The sequence below is a fragment of the Amblyomma americanum genome, chromosome 10 (genome assembly GCF_052857255.1).
Source record: "Amblyomma americanum isolate KBUSLIRL-KWMA chromosome 10, ASM5285725v1, whole genome shotgun sequence".
Lineage (NCBI taxonomy): Eukaryota > Metazoa > Arthropoda > Arachnida > Ixodida > Ixodidae > Amblyomma > Amblyomma americanum.
In genome coordinates this window covers 89,346,122-89,367,060 of record NC_135506.1, presented here as the reverse complement: position 1 = coordinate 89,367,060, position 20,939 = coordinate 89,346,122, and the positions used below count along the sequence as shown (strand labels likewise).

Sequence of the window (20,939 nt, the reverse complement as noted above, 5' to 3'; positions counted from 1 at the left end):
AAGAAATGAAATAAACTTCCTGAAAGGTGAGCTGGTGGATCCAATCGAAGAAGGCCAGATGAATGGGCAGTTAAAAAGTCAAGGCCCGGGACCACGCCCTCAGAGCAGCTAGTCAGGAGGGTAAACAGAACTGGGACACAACGACCGGAAATGCAGCCTCGCGCGGTGCCCATTCTAGTCACGGCAGCAGTGCTGCAATCGGCGACTCGTACGTTGCGCATGGCAGCTGGCATTAAAGCTTTCTTGAAGTGGCGGCGCAAGGAAGAGCTCAGGAAAGACACGTGGGTACCAGCAACAGTGACCGGGACACCATCCTCAAGAACAATAAGGAGATTAAGTTGGGGAGCGACGGTCAAGAGAGGATTTTGAGACCGGGTCAGTGATGCATCGTCACTTCCGCGGGCTGCATCACCTATTTTTCCGACGAGTGGGGGGAATTGGACGTAGTTCAGTGGCGGCGGGCGAGAACAGAACGGAATTGGCGTCCTTGCGGGGATGGTGAGCGTATGGATTTACGAGCTGACGGTGCGGGCTTGTCACCGGCTGGATCTGGACGAGATGAGTACCGGCGCGGGGAGTAGCCGCTGCGACGTTCAACGAAAGAAAAGGAATGGGGTGGCGGGGAAGGAGCTGCTGTAGTGACGGCAGATGTGTCCGATGCGTGAGCGCGTATAGCAGATCGGATGATCATCAGGGATACGCCATTCAGCAGCGTTGCGGCATTGGTACTGAGGCGAGAAGCTGGTACTGCAAGTGGTAGACGCGGTCACTGAAGAGTCCGGGCCGGAATTAATGTCCACGACGCGAGCACGGCGTACGGTCATGTTCACAAGCTCCTAGCGAACGACGGCCTGGATGTAGGTCATGGTGTTGTGGTCCATCCTGGATGTGGGCAAGGATGTGGACAGCGGGCGTGATCGCCTACAGTTTTCGGCGCACAATGCGAGTCGCAACAACAGGGTCAGAAGGATGCCGCAGTGTGGGCAGATCATCCCATGAGGAGCTGGCAGCGATTTTCGGCAGCAAGTGAAAGCGGTTCGAAAGGTGCCTGTGTTTGGCCTGCTCGAAGCTCCGGCACACCTCCAGAACAGAAACGACCACTGAACAGCCTTTACATAGCCGGAGGTTAAAGGTGTCTTCGGCAATATCTTTTAGTATGTGGCCGACTCAGTCTGCTTTGGACATGTCTTTGTCATCCCTACGGCACAAGGCCAGGACTTCCTGAATGTAGTCGATGTCGTAAGCATCAACGTCGTTGGTCCCGCAGAATGTTCCTGATTCGCCGGGGTGAGCCAGGACAATGGTGGAAAGAGATGGGGCGGATTCAGTAGACATGATGATAGTGGCGAGGTAGCGGATACTGCAGAGATCCAACTTGGGGCCTGTGATTGTATTTCGCTACCTCCCACAATTGTTATGTGATGGCCGAGGTATTCTGCGAGACCGAGGGCTGATGGCCTGACACATCCGAACAGCTCACAAGCGCGCACCACAGCTTCGTCGTCACTCATTCATTTTTTTTTATTGAAGTGAGTTTCTATCTGCGAGTTTCCTGAAAACATAAGCTCCGTCTAAGGGTATGACGTGATAGCTGTATTGGGTCCCTTCAGAGAGCTGAGGTCTTCTTTGCATATCACATGGCAGACCCGGACGCTCTTCTTTCTTAAACCACCACATATCGCTTAACCTACCCTTAAGTGTACATGCGATAGCAATAGAGATCCCGCCCGCGCAAGTACTCCATCTCTGTCGCCTAGGTGCTGCATACATGCCAATATGTGCCGAATTGGCCGCTGTCTACTTTATATTCATATATCGCGGAGAGTCCTCATACCGTTTCTGGCGCAGTGAGAGAGAGAAATTTCAATGAATACAGGTAAGGTGTTCCTTGTTGTTTTTCTGACATGCTACGGCAGATGAATTTCGAGGAAGAGAATGAAAAACAGGGAAAAACAGCAATAAAACAAAAGGTGAAAGCATACACAACGCTCTTGTAGTGGTTCAGCTGTTAAGCGATGCGCCATTACCCCGCAAAGTGGAAGTTTTAAACACAGCAACCGGCAGCGCTTGTGAGACCTGGGTGTCAGTTCCCGAGCAAAAAGCAACCTCTCGCGACCAATCATTAATTTAGCTACCATCTGCTACGGAAGGCAGTTTCCACGCAATCCGCTGATAGCGAGGAAACTTGCCAAAAATGACAAGTTGTTGGACATCACACGGTCACGTGACCTATATGGAAGACGGACCACCTGCTTTTCTCGACGCGCCGACGACGACGGGTTTGGCGGGGATCTTTAACCTTATCGCGTAAATGTGCACGTAATCATCAGCAGCAGCAGCAGACGAACCATGCCTACCGTAGTAATGGGCGTTTCCAATATCTCTCCAATCCACACATACACGCGTGCTGGGAAAAATCCCTGCTGTATTATTCAACAAGTTTTATGCGTGTTAGATCATTATAGACACGGTAAAGTAGTTCAGCTATCCCGAAGATTGTGAAGCTCTTCGCCTTACAGAAACCGGGGTTAATTGAGGCATGTTCGTGGCCTTAATTATTCTATGCAGATCCTCATGGCCCTATACAGTGGAGCTTCCGGCCCATTTTCCGGCATGGTTATTGTCGCCATCTGTCTGCCGTGGATCAATACCAGGGTGAGTGCCATTTCCATGTCACGCTTACAAAGAAACAAGCTAAGATGAATGGTTTACGAATGCATGGGGTGGTCAGTTTTACGGTACGGCCTAACAATTTGCGGTATAGGGTCGCCTTATTAATTATATTAACATTACTACTTCACAAAATAGCCCCTCATTCTGCGTGTGGCTTTAAATACCATAGCGGGGGGAGCCTCTTCATGATGGACCAATCTGATATGCCTCCACTTCACGATCAGGGCTGGTACGCCAAAATAATTAAAAGCTAATTTTTCAAATCACTTTAAGCTGAGAATATTCAAGCTCTCCCCATTTCTTCTGCTGAAGCATGATTCGTCGCCCGTATTTCGGCCAAGAACGGACATTTAAAGTATCGGCTGCTGTTTCATTCCTTTCTTTAATAAGCTACAAATTACTAGTGACCAGTATCACAAAGTACGTGAACGCATTTCTCCGGCCCTTGGTAACAGCCATTGGTCTGCAAAGAAATAGTACCCCTGGTCATACCTTGTGGTATTTGAAGATTGTTTCATTCAATTCAATTCTTTCCTTTGAACCGCCGCGGTGGCCGAGTGGTAGAGCATCCGCCTCGCATGCGGGAGGTGCGGGGTTCGATCCCCAGTGCCGCCGGGTACCCACCGGTGATACAATGGGTACAAGTTTTCCCCTGGTCTGGTGCTCGGCTTATTTAGGGTGAAATTCTTGGGAAATTGGTCTTTGACCCCACCTTGAGAAATCGAAAATACCTTGTGTCATGGCGCTCTTTGGCCTCAGATGCCCTTGCGCCATAAAAATTCATCGTCATCATCATCATCTTTCGTTTGAGCTTCTGTACCGCGTATGAGTAACTGTACCGTATAGGAAATTTTATGCTCTCTTTATTCAATTTGCAGACTTAAAAGCCTGCAGGTTAAACTTTGGAAGACATTCTGTGAATATTTTTACCATTGAAAGCCTTTGTCACGCATTTCGAATGTAGTACGTGGCCTTCGAGCATCTCTAAAACAGTTTCAGCCCATCAGCAAAGTTCACTTCCGGTTATTTTTAATGCTATAGATATTCACGAACGGATTTCTCCTCGTGCATGGAAGAGCTAGACGACCTGTTAACCTTTTATTGGTCCTCCCAAAAAATGTAAAACGACATAAAAGAAAGAGAGCGAAGGAGCCCGGACCACCAACACTTGATGGGCGTAAAGCCAATTCAAGATAAATGAAAAAAGCTAAGCATTTTAAACAAAAAACAAAGTTTAAATGAAAAATCAGAGGAGTCAAAACAAAAAAAAACTATAAAAACCAACATCACTACAAGTTAAAATCCCGGTCACAGTCAGACAGTCAAACCACAGTGTGCAGGCAATGACAAAAGGCAAGGATGTAAAATAAATTGAAAACAAAGCAAGAGAAAGTCAGTCACAATCAGAGTCAAAGAACAGAATGCAGGCCACGACGAAAAGCAGGCAAGTAAAAAAATTAAAAACAAAAGAAGAGAAAACCAAAGTCACAGCACAGTCAAGGTCACAGTCACAATCACAGACAGTCAAAGCACAGTGTGCATGCCACAACGAAAAGCAAGCAAGTAAAAAGTAAAAACAAAACACTAGAAACACAAAGTCACAGCACAGTTAAGGTCACAGTCAGAATCAGACAGTCAAAGCACAGAGTGTAGGCCAGGACGCAAAACAGGGAAGTAAAAATTAAATTAAAAACAAAGCATGGGAAAACCAATCTCACAGCATGGCCAAGGTCACAGTCACGATCAGTAAGTCAAAGCACAGAGTGCAGGCCACGACGAAAAGCAGGCAAGTAAAAAATTTAAAATAAAGCAAGAAAAAGCCAAGACCACAGAAGAATCAAAGTAACAGTTACAATCACCATCAGACACTCAAAGTGTGCAGGCCGCAACAGAAAGCCGGGAAGCAAAAATAAAATTAAGAACAAGACAAGAGAAAACCAAAGTCGAAGCACAGTCAAGCTCAAAGTCACAATCTCACAGCCAAAGCACACTGTGCAGTCCCCTACGAGATGCATCCATGCCCGAAAAGGGAGCGCAGAGCCGTCTGTGCAAAGCTTGTGCACGATAAAGGAGAGTAAAGAAGGAAATCGGCATGTGTAACTAGGATTTGTGTTGCCTGTGAGATGAAACATTTGAAGTAGAACAGCACAAGCAGCAAGATCTCTCAGAAGATAGGGGTCAGTGGATGGTGTACTGTCTGATGAGCAAAAAGACTTTAAACAGGCAACGAAAGGAGCTGTAAGAGAACAATCCTCGGATTGTTTCTTTGCTGCTTCTTTCTGTGTACTGGGGATGTGTACTTATGTTTTACTAATTAAAAAAAACGAAAAAGGCGCTATTACGTTTACTCTTAAGGAGAAGCTTAAGCGTCCTCATAATTTTTGAAGGCTCTTAGTTCAGCGAACGTGAGAACATTCTTTTGTATTTTTTCAGTCTTCCGTATATTCGATGAAGTGTACGGATCCCATATTACGCACGGGTATTCGAGTTTTTACGGGTATTAAAGAAAGGTAACTAACAAGTTTTGCGTGAGAGAATCCCGAAGTTTGTGCATAAGGAAGCACAGTTTCTTTAAAGGCCCATGAACAGATACGGTCATTATGGGCGTGCCAAGCCACATCGTGAGTATTTATTTGCCACATCTAAGTATTTGATCATAGTGAGTGGAGCTAAAGACCAACGCTTACATGTATGTTTTATAGGATTCTTTTTACGAATGATAAGGAGGGAAACAGTCTTACCGCAATTCAAAACCATTCTCGAACGACTGCATGCACCAGTTCCATTTCCTAGTAACGCTAGCATTCAGGTCGCGTTGATGCTGAGCAGCACTAATTTCGGGAATGCGCAGTCTTCAGCATGCAGTCGGATCTAGACAGCAGGATAAACTTCGTGAACAATGTCATTAATATAAAGCTAAAGCAGTAATGGCCCCAGGCCACTTCCCTGGGGCACACCAGACGTGAGAGGAAGAGAAGTGGGCTGTTGCCCTAGTGAGAATGACGTATTATTTTTGCTTGATTAAGTCATCCCTTATCTAAGAAATAAGAACCTGCGGGAGACAAATAGAAGTCAGTTTCTGTATTATGCTATTGTGGTGACTATGTCAAGCGCTTTGCTGATATCTAAAAAGGTTGCGTCAATCTAACCGCTGCTGTCGATCGAGTACTAAAGCGCAGGTGTGAACTGCGGATACTAAGTGTGCCATTGTAGAGTATCCTTTCTGGGAACCGTGGTTGTAATTCGTAGGACCAGGTTGTCCTAAAAAATTCATGAATACGGTTAGCGATGTCAAGCTTCATCAGTTTGCAGCAGTAGAGAAATAATGCACAGGGCGTTAAATTTTTATTGCCAGGTAGTCACTTTGTCTAAAATAGGCACGATTCGAGCTTTCTTTTATTCAGCTCGGACTTTCAGAGATAACAGGGAGGTACATAGCAAGGAACTTGGCAACTGTTTCCGCATTACGAAGGAACGTTTTAGGAATATAGTCAAGCCGAGACGACATTCTAGTTTTCCAAGTTCAGGAGGATTGAAAACACAGCTTTGTACGTAATCAAATTCAGTTCAGAGGGGTAGGGAGGGAGAGCGCGCAACGTACATGACCCTGACACACAGATAATGATATTTTGGAAACAGGTTTCTTTGCGTCGCTTATAAATCGCCAAAACTTTCGGGGGTCATTTTTTATAAAGTTTGCCTGAAATATTTCGAAATAATGGTTTATTTATCGGCGTGCTGAGCTTGCAGGTGTCCCTCTTAGTTTGGAGATCAGGTCTCGTTGCTCGCGTTTCTTCAACAGCCGCTTTATTAATGCGAAATCATTATATGGCTCATGAGGAGAAAAATCAGGCATTGTCATAGCTGTCCACGCCAAACGGTCTGAAAAACCCATGTGGCCTTAAGAAGTCATCGACAGTGCCTATACATCATCAGGAAATCAAGAAAAAATTTCTCCCGAACTGGGTTTAGAACGCAGGCCGGCACAAACATATCAGCTTCTCTGGTCACTGCATTAGAGTAGTACGCCATCACCATAGCACAACAACCCGCGCGCTAAACTGCAAGTCTGATGGTGGTTATGATGATCTCCTCAGGCCGAATGGCACGCACCTACGGCGGGGGATTGACCAGGGTGCGCATTGCTGATGCAAACGCATGCACACATGGGTAACGAGTGGAGTAATTGGATAATTTTGTGAAGACTCGAATTTGTATTATAAAGGTGATAAAAAACGTAAATGAAAAAGCTGTGAATCACATTCTACCATAAAAATCTACCTGATGCAATATTATATCCGTGAATAAAATTGCACACTGGTTTCAAGGCATATCCCTCGGCGCTCGTCCCAAAGGAGAGGAGGATCGGAATAGACAGAGGTAGCCCCTGTCGTGCGAGGGGGATCTCCAAGTATGTTCTACGGAGAGAAGCGAACCGCCGGCAAAAGAGAAAAAAGTGATCTTTTGACTCAATTTCGGCACAAGACTCGCAGAGGTTGGTCAGCGTTAACCCAGATCGACATAAAGATTTAGTCGCGGTATTCTGCAGTGCAGGAGTGTCATGGACACCTCACATTTCGTTGAACTGCACATCCGCACACTCCAAAGAAGTACCAGTTGTTGAAAATTAACTACTGCAAGTCTATCTCACTGGGTTCGGCTATCATCGTCTTCATCGACTTCCGTTCGGGTGGCGCGAACAGTTCAGCTTTGCGGGCCACTGCATCGCCGCAGCCGTACACCCAGCGTGCATGATTTCGCATTCTCGGCACGTAAGTCGTCTTAAATGCCCTTCGGAATGTTTCGCGCTTACGGTGAATAGCGTTCCATCTTATCGAAGCCGTCGGTTTACGGCTCTTGTTTAGTTCGCACAAAATTAAGATCCAACACCGTCCATGGCACTCGTGACGCTTCTGATAGGAACTGTGTCGTTCTTTCAAAGCGTCGAAAATCTACGCCGGCAGAAAGCGTGCTGTTTTCCAGTTGAAACTCTTTCTTTTCAATTTTATCCTTCCGCTGCAAATTGAGTGGTTGAAATTTAACTGGCCTCTGACTTTATTCAGTGCTAGCTTTACCAAACGGTAAATCGCTCTATGTCAAATTTGCTGTATCCAAGCGTTTTTTTTAATTATCTTCTTAGTAATGGTGCGTGCTGGCTTTACCAAACGGTAAATCGCTCTATGTCAAATTTGCTGTATCCAAGCGTTTTTTTAATTATCTTCTTAGTAATGGTGCGTGCTGGCTTTACCAAACGGTAAATCGCTCTATGTCAAATTTGCTGTATCCAAGCGTTTTTTTAATTACCTTCTTATTAATGGTGCGGTCCAGGAATTTTCTAGTCTTTTCCTGCTCTTCTGGACGGCTACACACGATTAAGTTCGATCTCCTGTTCTTTTTAATCTAAGTTCTAAATACTATTATCTCAGGCCTGAACTAGGCGATTCATTGAAGCAAGCTTGTCAGGACAGGAGGCGACTTTACACTCTAGCGCTGATATGGCGTCTAATTTGTCGTCCATGTCAGGGAGTCTATTCTCTTTTATATATTTAATGTCTGTCTATGTATTTACATTTCTCAGCTGTTTTGTAAATTGTGACAGCTCGGGGCGCGGATTTAGTTCAATATCTCCGAACGGTAACAACAGCTTTTTGATGAACGGGACAACTTGTAACCACGGACAGGACACATGTGGGCATGGCATCATGAATCTAAAGGTCTAATTCGAACGAATATAGTTTCCGCAGTATTTTTGCACCTGCGGAATGAACACGAACGGGTTCTCAGGCTACATCCTTGTGATGTCACCTCGCCCAGTGGCCTTGCCACACATCATCATTAGCCTGACTACACCCACTGCAGGGCAAATGCCTCTCCTATGTGTCTCCAATTAACCCTGTCATTTGCCAGGTCCGCCCATCCTATGCCTGCCAACTTCTTAATTTCATTCGGCCTCCTAACCTTCTGCCCTAACCTCCCCCCCCCCCCCCTACCCGCCGCTATGCTTGCCTTCTCTTGGAATCCACTCCGTTACCCTCAAGGACTATTTATTCCTCTTGATTTCGACTAAGATGTCATTACCCCGCATTTTTCCTCACCCACTCTGCCCGCTTCTGGTCTCTTAATGTTACACCTATCATTTTTCTTTCCCTGGCTCGCTGCGTTGTCCTTAACTTAATCTGAACCCATTTCATTAGCCTCCACGTTTCTGCCCCGTTCTGCCTTCTATGAACAAACCAATTAACTTTGCCTCGCGTTGAACAATAAATGGATAGCGTGGAAGGTCGGAGGCATTGTCCACGGATGATGCGCATTTCCCATGGAGCTTGTGCCCGCTCAGTGGAAACCGCTGCGATCGGGAAGGGCAGGTGGGCAGCCGCAAGAAGCGCGCTGTCGGGTGCGATGAAAGCACACAACGTTTCGAACTACATCAGCGGAATGAACACGAACAGGGTCATATGCTACGTCCTCATGGTACCGACGTGCCCACTTTGTTGACGATGCAGTGCACTACTAGGGCGCTCTGGAACTGACATGGTTTCTTGCGGCAAGCTTCTATTATGCACGAGATGTTTTTCCTCTTTTAAGTGCTTTCTTGTGACAGTTCGGTGCCGTCCTTAAACTGAGTGTATCCTAAAACGATGGTCCATTTTAGGGCAATGACGATGCAGTGCAGGTACTGCTATTGCTACCATAGCACTCTCTTGTGTTTGTCAGCGCAAGTTCGCCTAATAAGCAGCTTCCCGCCGACGCCTTCTTCTAGTCGTCATTGCTCGTTAGAGAAGATTACTGCGGATGTAAAATAAGTGAAGTCTTCAGGCAATATTTCTTAGGCTGAAATTTTAGTTTCGTACGTAATGACATTCGTTATTCCAAACAAAACAGTGCTGACCTGAAAGCAGAGAGAGAACGAGCGAGGTTTATTTGCATAGGGAGTCAGAAAGTCCGCCCTAGGCGATGATTCTCTTGACCACTACACTGCACTGGTGCCGAGGAAAAGAAAAAGGGTTTCGATGCATTCCCATGTAAACAGAAGGAAGATGAGAATATATACAAATACATGCATAGATGCAAACACAGCAAACAAAAACGCAACCTCTTCTCCCGAGGATCTCGAAGGTCAGTATGCAAACCACGCGTTTGAAATCTGCATTTCCAATCATAGCTAGTATTTGCGTCTGTCAAGCACTGCCAATGGGGCAACGTTCCCAAAGGCAAAAGTGGCAAGGTGGAACTCGCTAAATTTATTTCTTTTTCTCACAGGGAACAGCAGTGGCCACATCGGCAGTCTTCGCGCTCGAACTCTGGCAGACCGTGGGTCGGACGCTGTCCGGGCTGGAACCAACAAGGATGGCCACAACGCTTCTTCGCTGCGCCCACAACGTCAGCGGAGTCACTGAGACCCTCGGTGTCATTAGTGTGTCGCAGATGACTCAAGGGATTACCAATCGCAGCTGCGTTGGCCGAGAAATATCTCCAAACAGGCAAGTTTTGCGCGAACGCCGAGATATTCTACGCTATGTTGCGGTGTACGAAATAAAAATCTTGTATATTAGAACATATTAAATGTTGCAAAGCGCTCATAGTATAGATGCATAACAAACCATCAATATCTCTCCTTATATTTTTCGCTCGGCAGCATGAGGTGTCCATCTGCCAGCTCACTGTACGTTCATTACTACGCCAGTAACATATATCACAAAGAACACACGTATATCATACCAAGATCCCCTGTAACGACAATGGGAAATTACAAAACTTCAATGGTTTGCTGCTTAGTGCTACTCAGTTACTGTCGGAAAAGCAGTACTGCTTGTGACATCACAAGAGCAGCTTGTGGTCAGCTGTTGGTGAAGTGTTGTTAAATTGTCGTCGACGGGGTCTGGATTGGGCACGATTAATACATAAGTTAAACTCTTCCTTTAGAGCTTCAAGAGAGAATTTTAGTTTTATTTTGCCACTCCCATGCAATTAAGAAGCCGATTTATCCTGTCATCTATTATAATCGCTTGTCCAGTTTGCAGTAGCGCAGCCAGTGAACAAAGTGTAGACGGAACAGCAAAAATATAAAACATTATTGACTCAATACGTTAGTTGATCGATGAACCTCTTTTTCTGGCAGTGCGGAGAGTGACGTATTCCCACTGTACCGGCTCTCCTCGTACTGGACTTCCTTCGTCGCCATGTTTGCCACTGTGGCTTTCAGCGTCGTGCTCAGCGTTCTACTCGGTGAGGATAATATTGCTTCTTTCAATTTCAGGGTGGGCACTTCACGCATTGTCCCCCTTGAACAGAACTTTCAGTTATTTCGTATTCTTTGCATGCAACGGTCAGAATAACCTGTCTACCAGAACTCAGGTTCTATCTTCATCCGCACAAAATCCATGTTGCAGTTTGTATGACAGTCGCCCAGATCGCATTAATTAGCCTTGACATGTTCTTCACACGGGCATTGAAAATCTAACTCTAAATTTGTCGAAACACGACAAGCGCTCTTAAAATCGAGTTTCACAAGTCTTCATTCCCGAAATTTCGGCACACCGACTAACGAACAAGTATTCTTTTTTTTTTTGAAGCGATATTTATTGCCTAAGGGCATAAAAACTATGAAGTGAGAGATGAGTAAGATGCTTAAATAAATGAAAAAAGTTGAGCTGATCTGATGGAATTAAGAAGTGAACGATGATATGGACCCTGTGTCCATGCAATATATTGCAACGGATAGAAGAAGAGATGAATGAAGACTCTTGGAGGCGCGCGTGCTCTGGGATTCGGTGCTCTGTGCCTGGTGCTCTGTGCGGGCCGCCTTGTGCTCTTGACCTGTGTGCTGTGCCCGGGCGTTCTCGCGTCGTTCCCGCCTGGACCACGTAACATCTTTGGTGGAGGTGCCGGGGTCGCGAGGTGGAGCCATGATGACGAAAGGAGGGGTAGTGGGGCTCCTGGACCGGCCGGGTGGAGCCATGGTGGTAGTCCCGGCCTGACGAGTACTACGAAGCTGCGTGTTGTGCGCAGCGTAAAATCCGCTACGTGGCCTACATTCAGGACATCTTGGCGCTTTGTCACAAGGTCGACGCCGCAATGAGTGAGACCGATAAAGTGGGCCACGTGCTCAAAGGCATTGCCGACGATGCGTTCCACTTGCTTGTTTGCAAAGACTGTACCTCAATTGACTCCATCATAAACGAGTGCCGTCGATTTGAGCAAGTCAAAGGCCGCCGCATTTCGCCGTCGTTTTCTCGCCTTCCCAACACGGCCGCGACATCTTCCTGTGAGGACCACCGATCACCATCCCGCACGCCCTCGGACGCCCCTGCCGTCACCGATTCAGTCACCCGGATCGTCCGACGTGAACTGGAGGCCCTCGCACCTGTGATATCCCCGCCCTCCGTCCTTGATACAACCCTGCCCGCTGTGTCGCTGATTCAGGCCGTCGTGCGGCAGGAACTCGCTCATCTGAACCTCGCTCCAGCAGTGTGCGCCATCAGAAGCCCGGACACCCCCCAGCCCCCTCCCTGTGCTTTTCGTCGCACCTATTATTCTCTGCCCCGTTCCCGCAATTCTAATGACTGGCGCACGGCGGACGACCGTCCCATTTGCTTCCGGTGCTCTCGCATTGGCCACATCGCCCGTCATTGCCGTAGTCCATGGTCTTCAACGCCCCGCAACGTCTTCCCCTCCTTCTACAGTCCCGCCTCATCCCACAACTTCTCGACCCGTGCCCCGTCCGAACCGCCTGCACCAGCTGTACCCCCTCCACGCCGATTCTCCCGCTCTCCGTCCCCGCAGGGCCGCCGCTCTCGTTCCCCCCAGTCGCCTTCTCGCAGCCGCTCCCAATTGGAAAACTAAGTGATGCAGCTCCCGGAGGTGACGCTGCATCAACGGCCCGGACTACAAATCCTCTCTCGACCACTCGACCTAATCTTCTGAACGTCACTATCGACCGTGTTCCTGTGCGCGCCCTGATTGACACCGGTGCTCATGTATCAGTGATGAGTGCTGCCCTCCGCCGTCGCCTCCGCAAAGTCCTAACGCCTGCAACGTCCCGTGTGTGTGTCGCGGATGGTGGCACGCCTGCTGTGGACGGTATATGTACCGCGCGCGTTACTATTGCCAGCCAGAGTATACCAGTTAAGTTCACCGTGCTGAACACCTGTGCCCATGACCTTATCCTCGGCTTAGATTTTTTGACTGACCATTCCGCCCTCATTGACTGCTCGGAGGGTGTTCTACACCTCGCCCTTCCAATGCTGGATTCAGACCCACTTGATGTATCACTGCGACTATTTAGTATCGCATATGCTCGCCTGTCATCCCGAACCGCCTCTTTTGTTCCATTGACCCCATCTCACCCAGTTCCCGATGGCGACTATCTCGTCACTCCCAATCTTGACCTCCTCCTGACCCGTAACGTTGCCCTACCTCATACCATTGCCACCGTCCAAGCCAACGTCCTCTCTCTGCCTTTCCTCAACTTCGGCCTCACTTCTCAAGTGCTACCGTCCGGCATATGCGTCGCTACGCTATCCTTTCTCGCTCCTTGCCACGTGGCTACGTTGCCCGCTACCCCAGTTCCAGAAACCGCCGCACCGCGCCGGCAGTCTCTTCTGTCGACCGACACCTTCACCACCATGATGGCTACCGACCTCCATCCCGATCAAACTGCCAAGCTTCGTGCCCTTCTCGAATCTTTTTCGGATATTTTTGACGTGAACAACGCCGCGCTGGGTCAAACTCTCGCCGTCAGGCACCGCATTGAAACAGGCGATGCCCCTCCCATCCGCCGCCGCCCTTACCGGGTCTCTCACGCCGAGCGTCAAGTAATCAATGCGGAAGTTACTAAAATGCTAGAAAAAAACATTATCGAACCCTCACACAGTCCCTGGGCCTCACCCGTCGTCCTTGTCAGGAAAAAGGATGGCTCATGGCGTTTTTGCATTGATTATCGCCACCTGAATAAGATCACTAAAAAGGACGTGTACCCCCTGCCGCGTATCGATGACGCGCTTGACTGCCTCCATGGTGCCAAATTCTTCTCGTCCATAGATCTTCGCTCCGGCTACTGGCAAATTGCTGTAGATGAACAGGACCGTGAGAAAACCGCTTTTGTGACTCCTGATGGCCTTTATCAATTCAAAGTTATGCCTTTCGGATTATGCAATGCACCAGCCACATTTGAACGCATGATGGATGCTCTTTTGCAAGGCTTTAAGTGGTCCACCTGCCTGTGCTATCTCGACGACGTCATTGTCTTTTCGCCCTCGTTTTCCTCTCACCTCACTGACCTTTCTCAGATCCTTTCCCTCTTTCGTCATGCTGGCCTGCAGCTCAACTCGTCTAAGTGCCGTTTCGCGCGCCGTCAACTCGCCATCTTGGGTCATGTCGTCGACGACACGGGGGTGCACCCTGACCCTGATAAGATCCGAGCCGTTAAAGACTTTCCTCAGCCACGTTCTTGTAACGACGTCCGCAGCTTCTTAGGGCTGTGCTCCTACTTTCGTCGATTTGTTGAAGGCTTCGCCGACATCGCCCGCCCCCTCACCGACCTCCTGAAAAAGGAAGCCACCTTCATCTGGGGACCCGACCAAGCACACGCGTTTTCCACCTTGATATTGAAGCTTACTACCACGCCAGTTCTGGCCCACTTCGATGTGAAAGCTCCCACTGAAGTCCGCACAGACGCCAGCGGCTATGGCATCGGCGCTATTCTCTCTCAGAGGCAATCCGAACAGCACCGTGTCATCGCCTACGCCAGCCGCCTCCTCTCCGCCCCGGAGCGCAATTACTCAATTACCGAACGTGAGTGCTTAGCCCTTGTCTGGGCGGTTGGGAAATTCCGCCCATATTTGTACGGCCGCCCGTTTACGGTTGTCACCGACCACCATGCGCTCTGCTGGCTCTCATCACTGAAAGATCCTACTGGCCGCCTAGGTCGCTGGGCTTTACACCTCCAAGACTACGACTATACCGTGGTATATAAGTCCGGCAGGCTACACACTGATGCTGACTGCCTCTCCCGATATCCCGTTGACTCGTCTGATCATTCTGGCAGTGACACCGCCGCTGACCTCTTCTCGCTCTCTGCTCTTACTCACCTTGGCGATGAGCAGCGACGAGATATCGAGCTCCGCTCTATAATTTCCCGCCTCAGAACCTCTCCATCTGACCCTGCCCTGCGCCGGTTGGTACTTCATCATGACACACTCTACCGCAGAAGCCTGAACCCGGCCGGCCCAGACCTACTGCTCGTTGTCCCGAAGCATCTGCGCAACGACGTCCTCCACGAGCTCCATGACCTCCCCACTGCTGGACATCTGGGTGTCTCGCGCACTTACGCCCGCGTGCGTCGTCGCTTCTTTTGGCCCCGTCTCTACCAGTCCGTCCGCCGCTATGTTCGTGCCTGCGACCAGTGCCAGCGCCGGAAACGTCCAGCCACGCTCTCCGCGGGTTTGCTCCAGCCTGTTGATGTGCCCCCTGAACCATTCTATCGTGTTGGCTTGGATTTTTTGGGCCCGTTTCCGGAGTCCACCTCTGGAAACAAATGGATTGCCGTTGCGACAGATTATGCTACTCGCTATGCCATCACGCGGGCCCTCCCCACCAGTACTGCTACCGACGTGGCCGATTTTCTCCTCTACGACCTCATCCTCCGTCATGGTGCCCCCCGCCAACTTCTCACCGACCGCGGCCGTTGCTTTCTCTCTAAAGTTGTCGACGACATTCTCCGTTCCTGCTCAACAAAACATAAGCTGACCACCGCCTATCATCCCCAAACCAACGGTCTTACAGAGCGCCTCAACCGCACTCTCACGGATATGCTCGCCATGTAGTTTCCCCGGACCATCGGGACTGGGACATAGCCCTTCCATACGTGACCTTCGCTTACAATTCTTCTCGCCATGACACTGCCGGTTACTCCCCGTTCTATCTGTTGTACGGTCGTGAACCCCAATTACCTTTGGACACGCTGCTTCCGACATCTCCTTCCCCGCCTTCTGAATATGCCCATGACGCTATTGCCCGCGCCGACCACGCCCGCCAGCTGGCTCGCTCCCGCCTACAAGCCTCGCAGGTTTCACAGCAGGACTACTACGACCGCCGCCACCACATGGTAACTTTTTCCCCTGGAGCCCTCGTCTTGCTTTGGTCGCCCACACGCCGTGTCGGGCTTTGCGAAATACTAATGTCCCGCTATGCTGGCCCATACCGTGTGCTCCGCCAGGTCACCGCCGTCACCTACGAGATTGCCCCGGCCTTTCCGGAGACCACCTCCGGTGCATCTCAGAGTGACGTTGTCCACGTCTCTCGCCTCAAGCCCTACGTGTCGCAATCCCTTGCCCCTCCCTAATTTCCACCGAGACGGTGTTTTTTTGCGACCGGGGGCCATGCAACGGATAGGAGAAGAGATGAATGAAGACTCTTGGAGGCGCGCGTGCTCTGGGATTCGGTGCTCTGTGCCTGGTGCTCTGTGCGGGCCGCCTTGTGCTCTTGACCTGTGTGCTGTGCCCGGGCGTTCTCGCGTCGTTCCCGCCTGGACCACGTAACAATGTGAATCCGGATTGTCCGGTGAGAGTCCCACTGACGCCAGGTGCCAAATTCTCGTCGGCTTCAACGCCGGGCAGTCCCACAACAGGTGGTTACTTGACAAGATCGTGCTTCGTTCGCCGCTATGGACGAGGGTGGCGCTGGTGAACACTCTCAAGGTTCGCTTACACGCAATAAACATAAATACCCACGAGAGCAGCAGACTGGACAGGCGTCACCGTAGCTCAGTTGGTAGAGCACCGGACGCGATACTCGGACGCCGTGGGTTCGGATCCCACCGACGGCATGGATGTTTTTCTGCTGGTTTATAAGTAATTTTCTTTAAGCGACAGATTAATCGAAGTAATAAAAAATACTTATGAAAAATACAGAATTATTTCACTGTGAGCCTTGGTTTCGGCGACTGTTGGCTTCCTTCGCGTGTGTGTGTGTGCGTGTGTGTGCGTGTGCGTGTGTGTGTGTGCGTGCGTGTGCGTGTGTGTGCGTGTGTGTGCGTGTGTGTGCGTGCGTGCGTGCGTGTGTGTGTGTGTGCGTGTGTGTGTGTGTCTGTGCGAAAATACCACTGAGGCTCATTATTTCACATATTTTCTTAAAAGGTTACGTTTTAGCTAGTCATACTGTTGCTGTCCGTTTTTTTTGTTATCTGTTCACCGGGTCATCGACTCTCTACACGAAGTGTATTGGAATTACTTGCATTAGAGGTTAATGCATTGATTGCTAACTGTGTCTTGTTTTTGTGCTGAAGCATTTTGAAATAATAAATTTCATTCGTATCTAACAATTAATATTTCAGGAAAAACGACCTTGTTCGCAGTCTTTATACCGAAAGCTCACATCCCTCAACTAAACATTTTTTTCTGCAAGGTAATTAATTTGTTGTAATTTGGATTAAAATCGAGTAATAAAGGGAACAATGCAGCCACTGGGAGCAAGTGCACAAACTTCAAACGGCCATTTATATGTCTTTCTAATGTCTGCTACGATACTGTTCACGCAAAAGTTCGAGGAGAAATGTTCTTCATGCTACATGCGAACTTTTTTTCCGTTTTGACTTCAGCTATTCTTTTATCTTTAAACCATATCTCCATGGCATATTCGTTAAGGATATTTACTGGCACGGACAGCATGTAGTTTTTTATGGTCAGTCGTAACTTGCTCACGTTAACAATTGTTAGCACGGCACGTGAAGCAAACAGTTATTGACATCGTGTCTGATTTCTCAGAGAGAACTGCTGAAGAAAAATGTGTGTGTCATCCGCATGCATAATTAACTTAAGGGTGCTTGGAACACAATATAAATCACTTATAAATGTTATTAACAGCAATGGTCCGAGAATGGTTCTTAGCGGAACTCCTTATTAGCGGGATGCTGCGGAGATACGTATTTATCCATAATAACAACATAATGATAGCGCTTAGATAGGTGACGTTAAATCTCTAAATAGTCCGCACATAGCAGACTTAATAATTACTATAAGAAGGACATCTTGACATGTAGAATCAAATACTTTCCGGAGATCTAGAAATATTTCAAGCGTCTATAGCCTTCGTTCTAAATTTCTTACCTAATTCTTTATGTTAAGCAAGGCTGATTATGTAGACTTAATGTCTTATTCTGTACTGTCAAGTACTGATTATATTATATTTATCAGAAGTTTCTGTATCCTAAGTTTCATAGGTTCGCCGCGGGGGCTCAGTGGTTATGGCGCTCCGCTGCTGACCCCAAAGACACGGGTTCGATGGAGGCAAAATTTTAGAGGCCTGTGTACTGTGCCATGTCAGTGCACGTTAAAGAATTCCAAGTGGTCGAAATTTCCAGAGCCCTTCACTACGGTGTCCCTCATAGCCTGAGTCGCTTTGGGAAGTTAAACCGCCTGAACTGAACTAAACTAAGGCTCATAACTTTTCGAACAGTTTCGACAGGACAGGCAAGAATTGAATTAGTGGGTAGTTGCTCAAGCATATTTGGATCACTGCAATGCATCATTGCATTATGCGCTTCATATGATACATTATCACCCAGGGAGCATGTTTTGCGAACATAAATGAACTTCCAACGCAGAAGTAATGTAATCGAAAATTATGTCGAAAGTGTAGGCTTATGCAGCCAGGGATGTTAGCTCGACAAACGCAAACCTCTTTCTAACATAGGTTCTAACAGATCGAGGAAATATGTGAAAAAAACACCGGACATTTCAAGGCTCCATCGAATATAAAAAGCGACAGCTACATTTCCTGCTTTGCAGATAACCTTATTGTGAGAAAATATGACAGGCTCGTATGTAGCAGATAAGGATAGGGGTAAACTGAACAACAATCTGGTATAGGATTTTCGATTCCTGGTTTCACCGTAATTTGAAAGCAGCTCTCGATGATGCGCACAGCCAGCGGCGCTCTTTTACTAAACAGCTATCTTCTTTTTCTATATACAACTATATCTTTTTCATTTTTAAATGATTTACTCGAGTGAAACCGATTTCGCAAATAAGCCTAACCAATCTTTCTTGGTTTACCTGTACAACAAGGATGCCTTGTCGGCCCCGAAACAGCATTTGTTTGCTTTCATTTTTTTTCATTTTGCGAGTGTTATTTTTCGTCACAAAGGAGTTTATGTTTAAAAAAAACCTTTTACACCCCCCCCCCCTCTCTCTCTATCTCGCTGGTCGCCTGCTGGTTGCCCGTGCTGCAGACCGGAAGCGCGAGTTGGACCGGAACCTGCGACTCTCCAGCCCCGCCTTCTTGCGGCTGTGGACATGGCTAGGCCTGCTGCCCGAGGACCTCAAGGCGAGTGGAGAGCGCTGGCCTCTAGTGTAGAGCGGCTTCTCGCCATGAGAGACGCCGGCATCTCGCGAACATCGCCTCTCAGCAGCCCCCGTAAAGCATGTTCACCGCGATGACGCGCTGTGGAAACTAGTCGCTGGACAGGCAGCACCAACTAACGTGCTTGTATGGCAATGGGTGGAGAGCTTCCTTGTGTGTATTGAAAGTGTTATTAAAAGTTTCCTTAACGTTTTTCAGCTATTTATCCACTGTGGAGATAACATAACTATAAACTTAAGCCTTGTGCGAATGAAGCATTCGTACGCGATGCAAAGTGGAACACAAAATTGAATTATTTTATCGGCATGCCCCGCCGCGGTGGCTCAGTGGTTAGGGCGCTCGACTACTGATCCGGAGTTCCTGGGTTCGAACCCGACCGCGGCGGCTGCGTTTTTATGGAGGAAAAACGCTAAGGCGCCCGTGTGCTGTGCGATGTCAGTGCACGTTAAAGACCCCAGGTGGTAGAAATTATTCAGGAGCCCTCCACTACGGCTTATCTTCCTTTATTCTTTCACTCCCTCCTTTATCTTTTCCCTTACGGGGCGGTTCAGGTGTCCAACAATATATGAGACAGATACTGCACCATTTCCTTTCCCCAAAAAACCAATTATTATTATTATCGGCATGCGGCTTCGGGAAAAGTAAGCGAATAATTAGCTATCTAAGAAAAGACTACGGAGGGAGGGGGGCTATAATTCTCATTAATTTTCTTATACTAAGCGCTATTAACCGTGCCGGCAAGAGAAGCGTCCCATAATTACGTTCACGCTACTCGTTACGAGCATGCAGTAGCCCCTGTTACACAGAAACGTGAATATAAATGCGCCCAACGCATGTACACGTCTCGTGCCAGCCCTAATCAAGTTCACCTCATTGCTTCGCAGGAACCGATAAATGACGGCTGTGGAGAATTCGAGGACGACTGCGATCGAGAGGAACTTTCCTCGATCTATACACCTCAGTGATCCGCCGCTCAGCCACGCTTCCTGCAGCACTGGCAAAGACTCGATCAACTGGCCTTCCGTGCCCCTACGAATTTTTCTGCCGTCGTCAATGCTGCTGACAGTCGCATGAACTATGTAGTTCTGGCAGCGGCGAAGTGAGGACCAAATGGCACTGCTGAGACCGGCCAGCACTCCTGAAAGTGTGACAGATGGATAGGCACCAAGCATCAAGTCTTGGCGTTCTTCCTCAAGTAGTGCAAAAACGTTACAACTCCGACTTAGCATCGAGACGTTATAACAATGTTACGTTTTTGCTTTGATCAAACGATAACGCTAGTTCTTAACCACCTCATTTAGAGCGTAAGCAATAATACGCATGGGTATCAACCCAAGCAAAAACGTCCGTTGTCTGTTCGTAGCTGGCTGGCCTAGCGCGAGCTCTCCGTCCCGCGACACTGCCCGCTCATTGTCGTCTTCTACGTGGCACTATTAGTTGTTGTTGTTGTTGTTGTTGTCGTCGTCGTCGTCGTCGTCGTCGTCGTCGTCGTCGTCGTCGTCGTCGTCGTTGTTGTTGTTGTTGTTGTTGTTGTTGTTGTTGTTGTTGTTGTTGTTGTTGTTGTTGTTGTTGTTGTTGTTGTTGTTGTTGTTGTTGTTGTTGTTGTTGTTGTTGTTGTTGTTGTTGTTGTTGTTCAGGCAACCACAGCAACAACAACTAATCGGCTGCGTGCTTCGTGTCCGTTCTCTAGTAGCCACGAAAGAGCCTCGCCGGGTCCCTCCAGCCTGTCTGCGGCAGAGCTGCGGCGTGCTTCCGTGGCAGCCACGTTGCTTGGAGGGCGTACTAACGGTGTAACAGAGACGGATCACAGGACCGTATTCGTAAATTGAGTCGCTGGTTAAAACCCTAAAATATAGACCGAGAATTAAATCAGCCATCATGTGTAGGCCTCAATTAAGTCTAAATGC

At 48.3% G+C, this 20,939-nt stretch overlaps 1 protein-coding gene across 5 annotated transcripts in view; it reads left to right on the top strand.

Annotated features, from left to right (window-relative positions):
* Window positions 1-20,448, top strand: part of LOC144106453 (putative sodium-dependent multivitamin transporter) — a 101,351-nt gene extending 80,903 nt beyond the window's left edge. For 4 of the 5 annotated variants that reach the window (XM_077639267.1, XM_077639268.1, XM_077639272.1 and 1 more), the window contains 5 exons: window positions 2,569-2,655; window positions 9,934-10,154; window positions 10,793-10,899; window positions 18,902-18,996; window positions 19,917-20,448. In XM_077639267.1, coding sequence (XP_077495393.1) covers window positions 2,569-2,655; window positions 9,934-10,154; window positions 10,793-10,899; window positions 18,902-18,996; window positions 19,917-19,997 — 591 coding nt within the window. In that variant the 3' untranslated portion in view covers window positions 19,998-20,448. The remainder of the gene's footprint in view (window positions 1-2,568; window positions 2,656-9,933; window positions 10,155-10,792; window positions 10,900-18,901; window positions 18,997-19,916) is intronic. The other variant, XM_077639270.1, reaches the window with a different exon arrangement.
* Window positions 20,449-20,939: the final 491 nt, after the last annotated feature.